Source organism: Dipteris shenzhenensis, chromosome 31, assembly GCF_047967505.1.
Source record: "Dipteris shenzhenensis isolate YYH24624 ecotype China chromosome 31, Dip_SZ_1.0, whole genome shotgun sequence".
Classification (NCBI taxonomy): Eukaryota; Viridiplantae; Streptophyta; class Polypodiopsida; order Gleicheniales; family Dipteridaceae; genus Dipteris; species Dipteris shenzhenensis.
In genome coordinates this window covers 25,628,345-25,644,197 of record NC_141626.1, presented here as the reverse complement: position 1 = coordinate 25,644,197, position 15,853 = coordinate 25,628,345, and the positions used below count along the sequence as shown (strand labels likewise).

Here is a 15,853-nt window from a genome sequence, read left to right as displayed (position 1 = left end):
ACGAACGGCTGCACGGAGCCTTGGAGTCCCTAGGGGTACGGACTCAGTAGGGCAAGCTGAGGCAGGGCTGCAATCGTTGTACAGGTTGTGTGTATGGAAGCCGTATGGGAATGTATGGATGTACGACAGATCCTAGTACGGTCTGAGAGCAGAAGCAGTACGGACTGTTGTACGGGGGCTTGCATATCACAGGTGTACAGAGGCTCAACCGTTGGTGTACAGGTCACCATAGTACGGACAGCAACGGCTGGCTGTACGGAAGACCATTGTTTGGTATGTGTTCGGACCATGTACGGCAACCGTTGGTGTGCAGGTCACCATAGTACGGACAGCAACGGCTGGCTGTACAGAAGACCATTGTTTGGTATGTGTTCGGACCATGTACGAGAGGTTGTACGGAAGGGAAGCCTCTCTCTATGTTCAAGTGTCCTTGGTTATGTACCTTGTGTTTATGCTTTCTCCCCTTTGTGAATGGCTAAGTGGACACTTGGGTCCGTTGAGGAGGATTGTGTGGTCAGGGCTGTTGGAAGCGATCCATGGCTGAGTGTAAGCCTTTTGGAATTGAAATGGATGCTCTTTGGTTATGCTTGGAAAGCTGAGCCCCAGCATAGTAGATGCATGGGTTAAAGATGCCAAAGCTTTTGGCAGGTATCGTGTTCCGTGTGGGAATATGTTTTTAGAAGATGGGTCACATGCAGGCAGTGGTTGCTCACAAATGGCACATCTTGAGTACAGCCTCGTTGCTGAGTAGGTCGTTGCTGAGTAGGCAGGGGTCGGGAATCCACGATTGGAATGGGAAATATCCCTTGAACCTTGAGAGGGATGATACAGGTGTGACTTCCATAGTGTTTGTTGTGTTGTGATGCCAGTTCTCTTATGAGAAACAAAGTTGTTGTGCAACCCATAGGGTGAGAGACTATTGGTCATGGAAGTCTTGGACAGGGAAGAAAGCTTGTGTATGCTTTCTTTCTCTGCTTTGAGCAAATGGATGACTAGTTGGGCACTAGTGCCATGAACTGAGTGGCTGAGTGGGCTGCTAGTAACAGTTCCGGGCTGTGTGCTTCCTGGACTAGGGATGGAGACCTACTGCCAGGAGTAGAGTGAAATCAGAGAACAGTAAAGGCTTTGCAGGGTATGTGGATGCCCAATGGGATGTGGAATGCCCCAGTTGTAAGAAGAAATATATCCTGTATGTAGCCTGAAATTCCGAGCCTCTCACTTTTAAGTTAAGAAATACCGAAAGGGGTGCCAACGTTTGGGGCCAATTGTCTGTCTTGGTGTAGGGGCACTCTAGCTCCCAGTCTGCTGGTAATACTTTTGTTGAGTTGTTAATGTAACAGTGTTGACTGGTTACTTGTTAGTTTTACTGCCCTTTGATTTTATTGAAGGCCGGTTTCAACTTTACTATCACGTTCATTCATACTATTCTAGATAAGATGGTAGGACATGAAAGGCGTCCGCTCATAGACAGATACAGTGGGTACAATCAGGTAAGAGGATCAAGAGAAGACAACCGTCATCACCAAGTGGAAAGCATTTTCAAGTAGAGTGATGTCATTTCAGGTTGGAGAATTCCCCAGCAACATTCCAAAGATTTATAATAGAAACTTTAAAACTTTTCAAGAATATATTGATGAATTCTGGGGAAAAAAAATCATGATTTCTTTGTTTACAGTACTAAAGCAAACCATTTGGAATTTCTGCGTAAGTATAACAAATCTAGAAAAGTATGGCATTTCAATCAATCCTTATAAATGTAGCTTCGGTGCATTTCCAGATGCATTGCTCAAACACACAATCTCAAACAAAAGGAACATCACAAAGACAACAAAGATCGATGCTGTGAAGAAGATCAACGAACCCACAAATACTGTCGAAACTTCTACACACTAAACACCATTTCCAAAGCTTCTCTGCCTATTATATGTTGTAGTTTCTTTCTCTTTATATAGCCTTACAAAAGGACATAAGGAAAGGGTCCTAAAAGAAGATTTCAATTTCATGGTCAAACTCTTATCATTTTACCCTGAAATTTGGAGCATGTATTCTTGATCCTTGGGCCTACCTCTTTGCAAAAAATATGTTTGTGGGCAGGTGTCTCTATCTTCAGATTGACACGTGTCCGCCTCATGTTGGCTTGATTTTTCCAACTACTTAGATCTGCACAATTACATCATTGAGATTAGGGCTTATCGGGAGATCATAAGCCCTCAAGAATTTCAAGGAAATTCTGCCTTCTGAACCAGAATTGCTCTAGTTTTCTAAAAATGCAACGATTTTGAGATTTGCTGACCCAAATGATGAATTTACATCCATGGAGTCGCCTTAGCTGCCTTAACATCTATACCCATGTTTGAGTCTCACCTGAGTTCATTTGCCCCTCTTTTTGGCTCGAACCGGTTTCTAGCTGGAGCAAGTTGGGGTTTTCTCTACCTACAGACCAGGGAATTGGGTCTTTCGAGTTGTGCATTCTATCCTGCTCTCTATTTGATCCTGCCTCTACCTAAATTGCAGCAAACATTGATAATTGAGCCGTCAAATGTCAGAACTAGGGCAACTGTGCACTGTGCCCTGTACATCTATCCCGTGGATAGTGAATCTGCTATCCTGGCAATGGCATATTCTCTTTAGATAGTGCTTTTCTATAGACCGTGATTTAGCCAGTGTTTCTAATGCCCAAACAATAAACAGTGTTGTAAACAGGGCCTAAACAGTGATTTAGACTGTGACTTTCTATTCAAAATAGAGAATATATTGTCCAAACAGTGTCTGACAATCGCAGACAGTGTTTGGCTACCAATTGATTTGAAATATCAAGGTACCCTCAAGGAGGCCTGGAAGTTGAGGAAATCTGCTTCTAAACTCTGATGGCTCCAAGGAAATGTGACACTAATTCTAAGAAGGGTAAGCTATCTACAGATCTTAGACCTCTAATGGAGTATGAGGAAGTTAATGGGTTATACAGAGGCATTCAGGCCATGAGCATGAGGAGGCAAGTCCTTCAAGATCTCCTAACCAGTCACCTTCTAAGTCCCCTCACCCCAAGACCAAGCTTGATTTTGAAGGTTTCATGGCAATTATGTTGGAACAACAAGAACAAGTGTATGAGAAACAGTGTAAGTTGATGCAATAACTTGTGGACCAACAGCAGAAGCTATTTGGCCAAGTTGGACAACTTAATTCAGTACTGGAACACAAGGTTGAAGGCATGGAAAGAGACTACAAGTTTGATAATGCTTTCACTAAGCTAAGAACTGTTAGGAGTGATGTAAACTTGGTAAGGAGTAGGGTTGATCCAAAGATAAAAAATAAATCCAAAATTAATGAAATGTTTGTATTTAATGCGGAACTTGCTTTGGTAGTTGAGATTAGGAGCACTTAATCTCTTTTAGTTTAGCCTTTATTGTAATGTGGTAACTTTCCCTTATGATAGAATAATGGTATTGTTAAGATAAATGGAATGAGATTGCCAATGTTGGAATGGTCACCTCCCCATCTGTAAGCCCTCATATGAGGAGAGCATTGGGGGGGGGGGTTGAACCTAGGCAGAAAAGATAAGGGAGGGAGCTGCCACATGGGCAGCACCTCACAGGGAAAGGACAGCCATAAGGGGCTGCCACATGGGCAGCACCTCACAGGGAAAGGGCAGCCATAAGGGGCTGCCACATGGGCAGCACATGAGCTGTCATGTGGGCAGCACAGCAGCCTTTCAGAGGCGCTTCAAGGGCTGTCTGTACGGGCTGGAACAGGTCCCAAATAAAGGCAGACAGGTGGCGCTGACATCAGCAAGGGTATGCAGACCCAGGACAGGTGGCGCAACTGTACAGAGCAGTATGGAGGGTGTGCAGACCCGGGACAGGTGGCATGCAACTGTACGAAGCAGTACGGGGCTGGATGAGACCTGTTGGAGCAGAAAAGGAGGCTGCCATGAGGCAGGGACCTGCCTTTATATAGGCTGGGCCATTGCCTTGATTGGAGGGCCAAGGCCCTAGAAGAGTGGGCCCAAAAGGCCCTGGTTTGTGAGCCCTAATAGGGCTGGACCAGCGACAGACTGGTCGGCCAGTTTGGTGCAGGCTGGTCGGCTTTTCCCAGCCCCCTTGGGGCCTATAAGAGGAGGGCCTCCAGCCCTTATTCATCATCACTTGAAGCAGCAGTTGAGGAGCAGACAGCAGCAGCCACAGGCCCACCCTTGGACCTACACACAGGAGGAGAAGGAGGCTGACATAGGGCTGCAGACTGAGCTCAAGGTGCTGCCCACCTAGGCTGGCTTCCAGACAGCAAGGTGGAAGGGATCTAGACAGAGAGTCTACATATGCTCGAGGTGGAGCACGCGGCCTCAGACATCTAGAAGTGCCAGACTTGTAGTAGAAGAACCTTTTGGTATTGTATCTTGTCCTAGTTTCTGGACGGATGGAAAAATATAGAGTTGCTTCTATATTTGTCTCTGAGCATTGTCTATTTACTGGCTTGCACATCTACGCACATAAGTTAAGAAGTTTGTGATTCCACACCCCACATCACACTATGTGAGCTCCTGGGCATTACTATTAGTCTTTTGCTGTGCGTACCCTCTATTGGGTCATTTCTAACATGGTATCAGAGCCCAAGTAGGAGGCTCACAGGTGTGGGAGCCTGAAGGCAAAGACCTTGCTGAAGGATGACCCTGATTCAGACGCTCTTGGGAATCGACTTCCACGCCTGGAGGATTGTGCCCTTGTGAGAAGGAGGGTGACTCAGGTTCAGTCAAGTGTGTTCAGAGTTCTGGTCTACTAAAAATTGAGTTTGGTTGACTTTGCTGTGTGATATAAGAGCAGTGATGTCGCCCTCTTCAGCCCCTGCTCTCCCTTCCTCCTCCCCCAGTTTTGTCTCATTCACTATCCCTAACTTCGGTATGAGGAGAGCATGGGGGGGGCGAACCTAGGCAGAAAAGATAAGGGAGGGGGCTGCCACATGGGCAGCACCTCACAGGGAAAGGACAGCCATAAGGGGCTGCCACATGGGCAGCACATGAGCTGTCATCTGGGCAGCACAGCAGCCTTTCAGAGGCGCTTCAAGGGCTGTCTATACGGGCTGGAACAGGCCCCGAATAGAGGCCGACAGGTGGCACTGACATCAGCAAGGGTATGCAGACCCGGGACAGGTGGCACAACTGTACGGAGCAGTACGGAGGGTGTGCAGACCCGGGACAGGTGGCGTGCAACTGTACGGAGCAGTGCGGGGCTGGATGAGGCCTGTTGCAGCAGCAAAGGAGGCTGCCATGAGGCAGGGACCTGCCTTTATATAGGCTGGGCCCTTGCCTTGATTGGAGGGCGAAGGCCCTAGAAGAGTGGGCCCAAAAGGCCCCGGTTTGTGAGCCCTAATAGGGCTGGACCAGCCAGACTGGTCGGCCAGTTTGGTGCAGGCTAGTCGGTTTTTCCCTGAGGCAGGGACCTGCCTTTATATAGGCTGGGCCGCCTAGATTGGAGGGCCAAGGCCCTAGAAGAGTGGGCCCAAAAGGCCCCGGTTTGTGAGCCCTAATAGGGCTGCACCAGCCAGACTGGTCAGCCAGTTTGGTGCAGGCTGGTCAATTTTTCCCAGCCCCCTTGGGGCCTATAAGAGGAGGGCCTCCAGCCCTCATTCATCATCACTTGAAGCAGCAGTTGGGAAGCAGACAGCAGCAGCCACAGGCCCACCCTTGGACCTACACACAGGAGGAGAAGGAGGCTGACATAGGGCTGCAGACTGAGCTCAAGGTGCTGCCCACCTAGGCTGGCTTCCGGACAGCAAGGTGGAAGGGATCTAGACAGAGAGTCTACATATGCTCGAGGTGGAGCATGTGGCCTCAGAGATCTAGAAGTTCCAGGCTTGTAGTAGAAGGACCTTTTGGTATTGTATCTTGTCCTAGTTTCTGGACGGATGGAAATATAAAGAGTTGCTTCTATATTTGTCTTTGAGCATTGTCTATTTACTGGCTTGCACATCTATGCACATAAGTTAAGAAGTTTGTGATTCCACACCCATCACATTGTGTGAGCTCCTGGGCCGCGAGGAGGGGAAGTGGGCAGTAGTATGAGATGGATGACTCCTTACAAGCCCTCGTCGGGCACCCACCTCTCCTACCGCATAGGGAGGCGGGGTCTATGAGACCCAGACATCTAAGACCCTATCGTGTACCATCTGGAACTGTAATGGTACCTTATGGTCTGAACCAGGGAACTTCTCGGAATCCTATACAGGTCACGACAAAGTCTTTTACACAGAGACACATCAGAGTCCAGAGCACCCAGTACCAATAGTCAGCGGGTTTACATGGGAGTCTGCCTACAGAGATGAGACGAGGGATACACGAGGGGTTCGAAGGTCAGGAGGAGTCGCAATCCTTTACAGATCCACACTTTTGGGGGCCATCTCAGTGGAGCAAAGAGATCCACACTCCAGGTTTCTCTGGATCCGGATTCGACACATGGATAGCCGGGATTTGTTTATTGCAGTTTGCTACTTCCCTCCCGAGACCTCCCGCTTTGTTAGAGATACTCGAGGGGAGGATGAGACATCCCCATTCGCTGCTCTTTACCAGTCCATTGTTGACTTCTCTAGTTGTGGGGAAGTCCATTGTTAACAGTGGGCTCAAACCAACTATGGCTACATGGAAAGAGTTTAAACATGAGGTGGTTGTTACCTTTCTCTCTATCTATCTATCAAAATGGGGAAAGGTGGCAAGGATATGGATAAAGCCGCCAAGAAAGACGACAACAAAGCCAAGAAACAAACACAACTGAAACTCGAAGATGTGAACACACGCTACAACCACAGTGGACTCGGAGTGGACAGCAAGGCAAAGGCGGGACCCACCTCTACCTCAGCTCCAGTCACAGCTTCAGCTTCAGTTTCAGATTCAGATTCAGCTTCAGTCTCAGCTACAGCTTCAGCGTCAGCTCTAGTTCCAGTTTCAACTCCACTTACGCCTACAGTGACAACTACTGGCTCTGACACACCCCTACCCATGACATCGATTACTCCACCCTCCCCTAGGATAGAGGGATTGCCACTGCCACCATCTCTCCCTTCGTCTCCCACTACAATTCTCTCTCCAATTATGACACCTACTTTGGAGGGGTCATACACTGTCCCACACTACTCGACCTTTCTCTCCCCTCTGCCTCTCAATCAGCCCACGCTCCCACACCACGTTGGGATCGCCTTCTCCAGGCCACCATCGTCTCCATATCGCACCCATCTCACCCAGCCTCCAGTCTCATCCTCACACTTCTAGGCCACAATCCTTTCAGTTTCCGTTAGAGCACGGATGAGCTGACCCATCAGAGACTTGGAAGTAGTTGCTGATGGAGGTCCAGAGCATCCGAGAGCGCGAGAGGGAGATGTCACACTTCGCACAGGAGCAGACACGCTTCACCCAGGAACAGGCACGTCTCATACAGGAGCAGTCTCAGGCTATCCGAGTCCAGGCTGATCTTATTCAGGGGCTCAAACAGGAGATCTCACAGCTCCGACAAGAGGTCACTGCCATACGTACAGTCCCAGGGAGCACGCCAGTTGTGGAGGCACAGATTGCGAGCATGCAATCTGCCATAAGCAGACGTCCAAACGGGTTGACGTAGCCAAACGGGAACCTGCAAGGGTAACCATTTCAGCTACCCTCTTGGAGCAGCAACAAAGAGCCAGCAAGGCTCTCAACATCAGAGTACGTGGGATTCCCCACACTGAGGCTACACCGATAACAGATGCGCAGGCCTTTGTGACCACTACCCTAGGGACAGATGAGCATAGGATTGAGAGAGCATGGCGGGTTGGGAGGGACCCCAACGGAGTTCCATGACGCCCAGGCACGACTTTCGGCTTTACGTCGCAGGTCAGCCTTACGAGACCATCCAGCAATCTCCATGGATGAGGACCTCACTCCACTACAGGTTGAGGAGAAGCATTTTTTGTTGCAGCAGTGGAATCAAGCCCACAAGGAGGGGAAGTGGGTAGTAGTACGAGATGGACGACTCCTTACAAGCCCCCGTCGGGCACCCACCTCTCCTATCGCATAGGGAGGCGGGGTCTATGAGACGGAGGCGGGGTCTATGAGACCCGAACATCCGAGACCCTATCTTTTGTACCATCTCGAACTGGAACTTCTCGAAATCCTATACAGATCACGACATAGTCTTTTACACAAAGACACATCAGAGTCCAGAGCACCCACTACCAATAGTCAGCGGGTATACATGGGAGTCTGCCTACAGAGATGAGACGAGGGATACAGGAGGGGTTCGAGGGTCAGGAGGAGTCGTAGTCCTTTCTAGATCCACACTTTTGGGGGCCATCTCAGTGGAGCAGAGAGATCCACACTCCAGGTTTCTCTGCATCCAGATTTGACACATGGATAGCCGGGATTTATTTATTGCAGTTTGCTACTTCCCTCCCGAGACCTCCCGATTTGCCAAAGATACTCAAGGGGAGGATGAGACATCCCCATTCGCTGCTCTTTACCAGTCCATTGTTCACTTCTCTGGCCGTGGGGAGGTCCTCCTAGTTGGGGACTTCAACGCAAGGACAGGGGCTAATCAGGCACCACTTCTCGACTTCAGGGATGATTCTACTCTACTGCCAGACATTGACCTTGAGGAGGCACGTATGCTACAAGTTTCAGCTGACAGATGAGGACCGCTCACATCTTATGGGCAGGCACTATTAGACCTCGGCAGGATGCATGGTCTTATTATCTATAATGATCTTGACAGATGGCCCGCATCCGGTGGCTTCACTTGCTTTCCGCATGGGGGAGGCTGCAGTGTTGTGGACTACATCATGGGATCCCCTGCCTTCACATCTCGCATCACTGACTTTACCGTAGCACCTCCCCCTCCAGAGGCTGATCACACCTATCTTTTCTTTAGCATTTCTACCCCCCGCCGCACAGCACTTTCTACCCCGTTGAGTTCTTACTCCACCTACCATGATATACGCTTTGATCGCGATCACTCACCTACTTACTATGGCCGTCTGTACATACTTCTCGCATACATTGACTTTATATCCCTATTAGAGGATCGCGCTGTCCTAGTCACTCGCTCACTACACGAGGCTGCTCTTCACACCTTCCCCCATACCACCCGCTCCACCTGCCCACCACCACCTGGGACTGTACCCTATAATAGTTGGTACAATGATGAGTGTAAGGCATTACGCGTCGGCTCAGATTCGAAACAAAAAACAGCCTTCCGGGCGAACCAGAGACACTACGCGAGTACCGTCATCTGGTACACAGGAAGAAACTGGACTTTGTGCGTCGGAACGAGGAGGAGCTACTGAAGATTCTACTTAGTAACAGCTCTAAGGACTTCTGGCGGAGATTTCTAGAGGGACGATCCTCCCCACCACTCACTGACACTCAAGTGTGGACTGATTATGCACGCACGCTCTATGATATGCCCCTAACCTATCACATATCCCACGCCCCACATCCTGCACCCTCTTCGCTAGGGGGAGGGTAAAGGATGCCGTGATGAAACTTCATAATGGCCGAGCGAAGAATCATGAGAGACTGTGCAGCACTGAGTTCATTGCATATGGGATTAACCTCCTAGTCCTGCCAATCTTAGGCAAGCTATTTAATGAAGCTGTTTGCTTGGGGTTCCCACGCACCTGAACCATCAACACTATCTCACCCATCCACAAGGCAGGGGATCCCATGAACCCGGAGAACTACAGGACCATTATGATTGGACATGTCATGTCCAAGATTTATGCATCAGTACTTGATTCTGAGGTCAACAGATTTGCAGAGTGTCGAGGACTCAGAGCAGCGGGACAGGCCGGTTTCAAGCGGGATCATGGGACCATGGACCATATTCTCACCCTCAGATGTATCATCGAGGAGGCAAGGGCACGGAAGCAGAGGGTTTACTGTTGCTTTGTCGATTTCCACAAGGCATTTGACACCGTTCCGAGGGCCCACCTCATACAACGCCTACAAGATTTGGGTTACAACTAAGGAGATCATTTGGGCTGTCATGGCACTTTATGAGCGAGTTTCAGGCAGAGTCCGGACAGGATCTGGATGGACAGATGAGATCATGAGCACTATCAGGATCAAACAAGGGTGCCCTTTATCACCTACCTTGTTTGGCCTCTACATCAACAAGCTCGAGACAATGATGCAAGCACAGGGTGGGGTAGGTTGCTCCCTCGCGGGCACGCTGATCCGGATATTACTTTACGCAAATGACGTGGCTCTCTTGTCCTCCTCAACAGAGAGGCTCCAGAGACACCTTGAGTCTCATGATTTGAAGGTCAACTTGGGTTAAACCAAGGTTATGATCTTCAATACATCTCGAGCCATTATGCGAGATGAGCATTTCACATTTGATAGGTCCCCTGTTGAGATAGTTTCATCATATGCTTACCTTGTTTTTTCCAGACCCATCTTCACCATGAGACCCGCGATGCGTACATGCCTGAGCAGAGGATATGCTTCATTGGCTAGGCTAGAGAGATAGTGCTTCTGATCTCACTTCCTGGATCCACGGACCAAAGGGTTGCTTTTTGACTCCTTGGTCCGCCCAGCAAGGATGTATGGAAATCCATGCTGGGGGCCAGACTTGTTGGATACAGAGTGGGCCAGGGTGGAGCGGCTTCAAGTTCACATGTTATCACGGATGATCTGTGGTAAGCCATCCGTCCCTCACCCGATCATTCAGGCGGACTTTGGGTCACCCCCATTACAGCTAGATGCTGCATTTCAAGTCATCACATATCTGTACCGAGTCAGGGAGTATGGGGATTACACATCTGGGCATAGCATGATACCATGGCTAGCATTGTCCTCTTCTATGGCACTTGCAGCAGGGGGGGACCAGAGGTGCTGGTATGCACGCACAGAGAGATGGTTTGCAGGACTCGGGCTCCACATGGACAGACTGCCTCCTTTCCAGTACAACATGGATGCTCCTTTTTCTCCCCTCTTATCACACGAGGTCAACCAGGTTATTCGTAAGGATCTACTACAGCTACACACATTCCGGACCTGGTTGGGCGGCCCGAGTGATCTTCCAGTGAAGCTGGGCTTCTACAGAGATCACGTCTTACATATCACAGTGGAGGGTTTCATTGATCCACCAAGATACATGAAGATTCACCTACCCCACTCGCTGAGGATCTCTCTTGGGCAATTCCGGGTCTCTTCACACAGACTTCGTATCGAAAGCGGCAAAGCGGAGCAGTTATCCATGGAGAGGCGCATATGCACACTATGTGACATGCAGGAGGTTGAGATACAGGAGCATTTCATCTTCAGGTGTCCTATCTACTATGAGATCCGAGGGCGTTTCTACTGCCTCTTCAGAGATAGTTATGGAGTTTTGGCCCATTTCCTCTCCTACCCAAACCAGCAATGTTTGGCTGCTTTCATTCATGAGGTGCTCAGACACCGCGATAGGATACTCCGAGCACGGAGACGGGGGCGGACTTCCTCCTCGATTGATACTTCTCAGAGCTCTATAACGACTTTCTTTCAGCTAGATCACACAGACCCCCACGAGGCGAGGCCTTGACATGACTCTGACCCAAAGCCTGTGACCCGACAGCTCAGACAGAGGTACTTGGGGACATCCCCTCCTTGTTTAGAATCGGAGCCCGACGGGGGTCACAGTGGCCCTGGTCAGACGCAGAGCTACGACCAGGAGACATAACCAGGACTGAACCCTTGGGGGGGCGACAATGCTCTACTGCTGACCTCATGCCTCCACTTCCATAGCTCCATCCATCCTGATGTCCTACTGCTGTTGATGATGATGATGATGGTTATGATGATGTCGACGATGATGCTGAGATTGATATATATATAGTCGAGATATGACTATGTTGTATTTAGGATTTAGTAATGTCATTTTGCATTTTCTGCATTCTGCATTGGTATGGATGCTCGTTTAGTAGCTCCACTACCACAGCTCATTGTATCAGGTTTCTCACAGTCTCATAGACCCATTGGTCTTCCGAAGGCTTTAATAAACTTTCTGTCTTTCTTTCTCACCCTTGATTGTGGATCAATATGTGTGCCAATAGTATGATTTAGTCCAAAATGGGTCAATTAGGCACTATATATATCAATTTTGGAAGCTGTCCTTGTTTGTGAAAGGAGTAGACGAAAAGCAGAGAATGATTTAATTTATACATGGGTTACAATCATCTATTGCTTCAAATGTAATGGCATCCAGATCCAAATTTTCGGATGAGGCTATGCAGCTAGTAGAGTTATAGGAGCCCAAATCCAACTCCAAGGAGAAGTCTATTGGAATTGGGACCTTTCAAAAGTCATCGACTATGGATGATATTTGGGAAAAGCCCATTGGTGAGCAGAAATTTCATGTGGGTTCTACGCCTTCTCAACCTACCTATGGGGTACAATGTAAGATAATTCCCAAGTATCCTACAGTTAAGGTTTCAAAGACTAATATTTTTGGCAAGAGTTCTAAATCTGATGATAGACATCAATATAATGATAAGGAAAAGGAGGTACACATACAGTTATCTCATTCCCTAATGGATGACAGGAGAAAGAAAGGTCTGTGCTTTATGTGTGGTGAGAATGGAGTGTGGAGGCATGCAAAGTTAAATCAGTACTAAGCAAACTAAGTATGCTTATATTCGTCTCGTAATCTGAAAATGCAAAAGAGTTTCACGACTATGGACAGGAGGTTATAAGGGATGATGAGGTAGATGATGACAATTATCTGTTCATCCCAGGTGGCCTCAACCAATGTGAGCTGAGAGCTTTCAATGGCGCAAGGACCTGGAATCTTGAGAATACCTTGGACAATCATGAACCCTGCAAGGAAGCTAAGGGTAATGGGGCTATGAGTAATGAAGAAATTTCGTGGGATACCTAGCCAGAGTTGTACACAATACCTGCCAATGCTTTAAAGGGTGTAAGCAGTCCCACCACCTTCAGGATCAAGGGGCAAGTGTTGGGCAGAGATGCCTATATTCTTGTGGATAGTGGAAGCACCCATAGGTTTATAAATGCTAAGTCCATCCACTCATTGAAGCTTCCAATGGATGACCTCCCACGCAGCTTGAAGGTTGAAGTTGCTAATGGTACTTTCACCACCAGCCAGAGAATCTGTACTGATGTTGTGATTAACTTTTGTTCAGAGCATTCATGTACCATTGATCTATTCGCTTTGGATATTGGTCCTATTGATATTATACTTGGCTGTGACTGGCTCAAAATACTAGGTAAGTTCACTATGAATTTATAGGACATGAGAATGACTTTCCAAGACATGGGCAAGAAGTTTGCTTATCTGGTATTCAACCTCAGAAATTACACTTGGCCAAAGATAATCTTCTCAAGGCACAATCTCGAATGAAGGAGTATGCTGATCAAAAAAGAAGGCATGTTGAATTTCAGGGGAGAGACTGGGTATATCTCAGACTGCACACACATAGATATGCCTCACTGAAGGGAAGTTGGTGATCTAGCCTAACAGTTGGAACTACCTCCTACCACCATGTATTCCATGTATCCTTGCTTAAGAAGCATGTGGGAGCAGAAATTCCAGTTGCAACAGAGTTGCCTCCTATGGATGAATCAGGGCAAATAGAATACATACCAAAAATGATATTAGGCTATAGAGAAAAAATTCTTAGAAATAAGGTTTTGCAGGAGTACTACATTAAGTGAAAAGGGTTACCAGAGGAGGACTCCACATGGAAGCCTGAGAGCATTTTGGAGGAGTTCCCATATATAATGAACTGAACTTAAGTCTTTCCTGTTCACGACAGGCCAGAGTACCCTTACACCCTTCCTTTCAGTACTCATTTTGAGGACAAGATTTCTGTAAGTAGGAGTACCAGTAGTGAATTCTAGGTTAGTAGACAGCCAGATAATAGGCTCTGTAAGCCAATTAAGAGTCCCACTAATTGTAGTTACTTTAGCATTCTTCTTGTACCTTTAGTAGTGTTTCCAGGATTGATTGTGGGCTTGCCACGTGGCAACCCTTTTGTATTATCCCATAAGAAATGGTGTCCTGGCCCACATTTCTGAAACTACATAAGGGGCTTCAGCTGTACTTTCAGGTTCTTTCAGTCACTAATGCAAGTCTATTCTATTCTACGATTGTTGGTACTTTCTAAGCATCCGCCATAGGCTGCACATGCAAAGGAGGACAGCACCAAGCTTTTAGCTTGTGGGATCTGCTAATCCTCATGCTCTCTTCAAGTAAGAGAGACCTAACCCTTCCCCTCTACATCTTTCTCTGGTATTTCTACTAACAGTCCCTAGGTTACCCTAAACTAGTCAATGTTAAACAGAAGCTATGTTTCAGTTACAGAGGGGAGAATTAAACTCTCTCCTGCTCTCAGAGAGAGATGATTATTTTCTAAGGGTTCACTCACGCCCTCAAGCAATTGAATCCATGTATCCTATAAAGCTTCCTTTTCCTTTTCCAGTTAGTGTTTGAGAAATAATACTCAAATCATTCTACTTTTGGGTCACCGTTGCATTTTATTACATATTCTTTGTTGGAATTTAGATGGTCATTTCCCCATTTGTAAGCCCCCAAATCAGGGGAGCATGGGGGAGCTGTACCAGCATAGGTTAGATGCCATGTGGGCAGTGAGTGAGTCTGCGACATGGGCAGATAAAACAAAGAAATGGTACGCTGGCACATGGGGAGCACATGGGCTGCCATGTGGGCAGAGGCAGCAAGTACATCATGTACAAGATCAAATCAGGGCTGCCACATGGGCAGCAGTCAGGCTGCCATGTGGGCAGCAGCAGGGACCTTGCCTGGCTGTTTGGAGAGCATCTGGTGGACAGGATCAGTATGGAACAGAGGCATGGCCAGCAGGACCTGTACGGAGCAGTTTGACGCAGGTGTACTGGCCTGGAAAGGTCAGGAGCAGATGCGATTAATGCTGAAACAGTTGCACAGCGGACAGGTGCTTCAGAAGAAGGCTGCAGAAATGAGTACGGAGCTGTACCAAGGGCCAGAGCAGGGCAGGAAAAAAGGAGCAGGTATGGAACTGCCACGCGGCCGTTAGGGACTCGATTAGATTAGAAAACTGACACTGAAAAAACCTGGAACAGGCGCAGTACCAGGCAGAACCCAACCCAGGCTATTTATAGGCAAGTACCAGGCCAGTCTGTAGGGTTTACAGACTGGGTGGGCTGGTAGGTCCAGATCAATGGGTATTAGGGCTGGGGATCCAGCCTACTGAGTGTGCACGGTAGTCAGCACTCTCCTGATAGAGGGTGGCACACTGAACACATCTTTTGTATCTGATTTGGTCCACATTGGACAATCATACATTGCTGGTTCTAGCGCATTGTTCATTTACTGTCTGCACATATGCATAGTACACATCACGGAAGTGAAGTTGGATTTGAATTTACCACTATATGATTCCTGAGCTATCTCTCTGTGTTTGAGCTTCCACTGTGTGCAGGGAGCATTGGCCTAAGCAAGTAACCTCTCCCACTCTCTTTTCTAACATTCTTCCTTACATTTTGTGTATTTTGGTAGGGAGCCAACCATAAGAAACACTCTTGTGTGATGTGGAATCTCGCTTGAAGAGAAGAGCATATGGACATCATTTTATGGGCCATCTTGAAGAAAGGCTGACGTTGATCAATATCTCCATAATATAAAGGCCTCGCAACCTCGTACTCGACCACAAAGCGCCTCCTCACCTCATATAGGAACCCCAAGGGCAAGTTGCAACCAAAGGCTACTGCTAGAACTACTATGGAAAACTTCAAGGTTGGTGCCTCGAAGAATTGAATCCATGGCATGAGCATTTAGACCCAATGTCCAAACCACAAGACCAAAGCCTTGGAGGCCAAATGCATTTATGACTTCGAACC

General features: G+C 47.9%; 1 protein-coding gene across 1 annotated transcript in view; it reads right to left on the bottom strand.

The window, feature by feature from the left end:
* LOC147881255 (uncharacterized) overlaps positions 1-6,984 on the bottom strand; it is a 58,047-nt gene extending 51,063 nt beyond the window's left edge. Inside the window, exon 1 of the mRNA XM_087402359.1 lies at positions 6,832-6,984. Coding sequence (XP_087258485.1) covers positions 6,832-6,984 — 153 coding nt within the window. The remainder of the gene's footprint in view (positions 1-6,831) is intronic.
* Between the last annotated feature and the right edge of the window lie 8,869 nt (positions 6,985-15,853).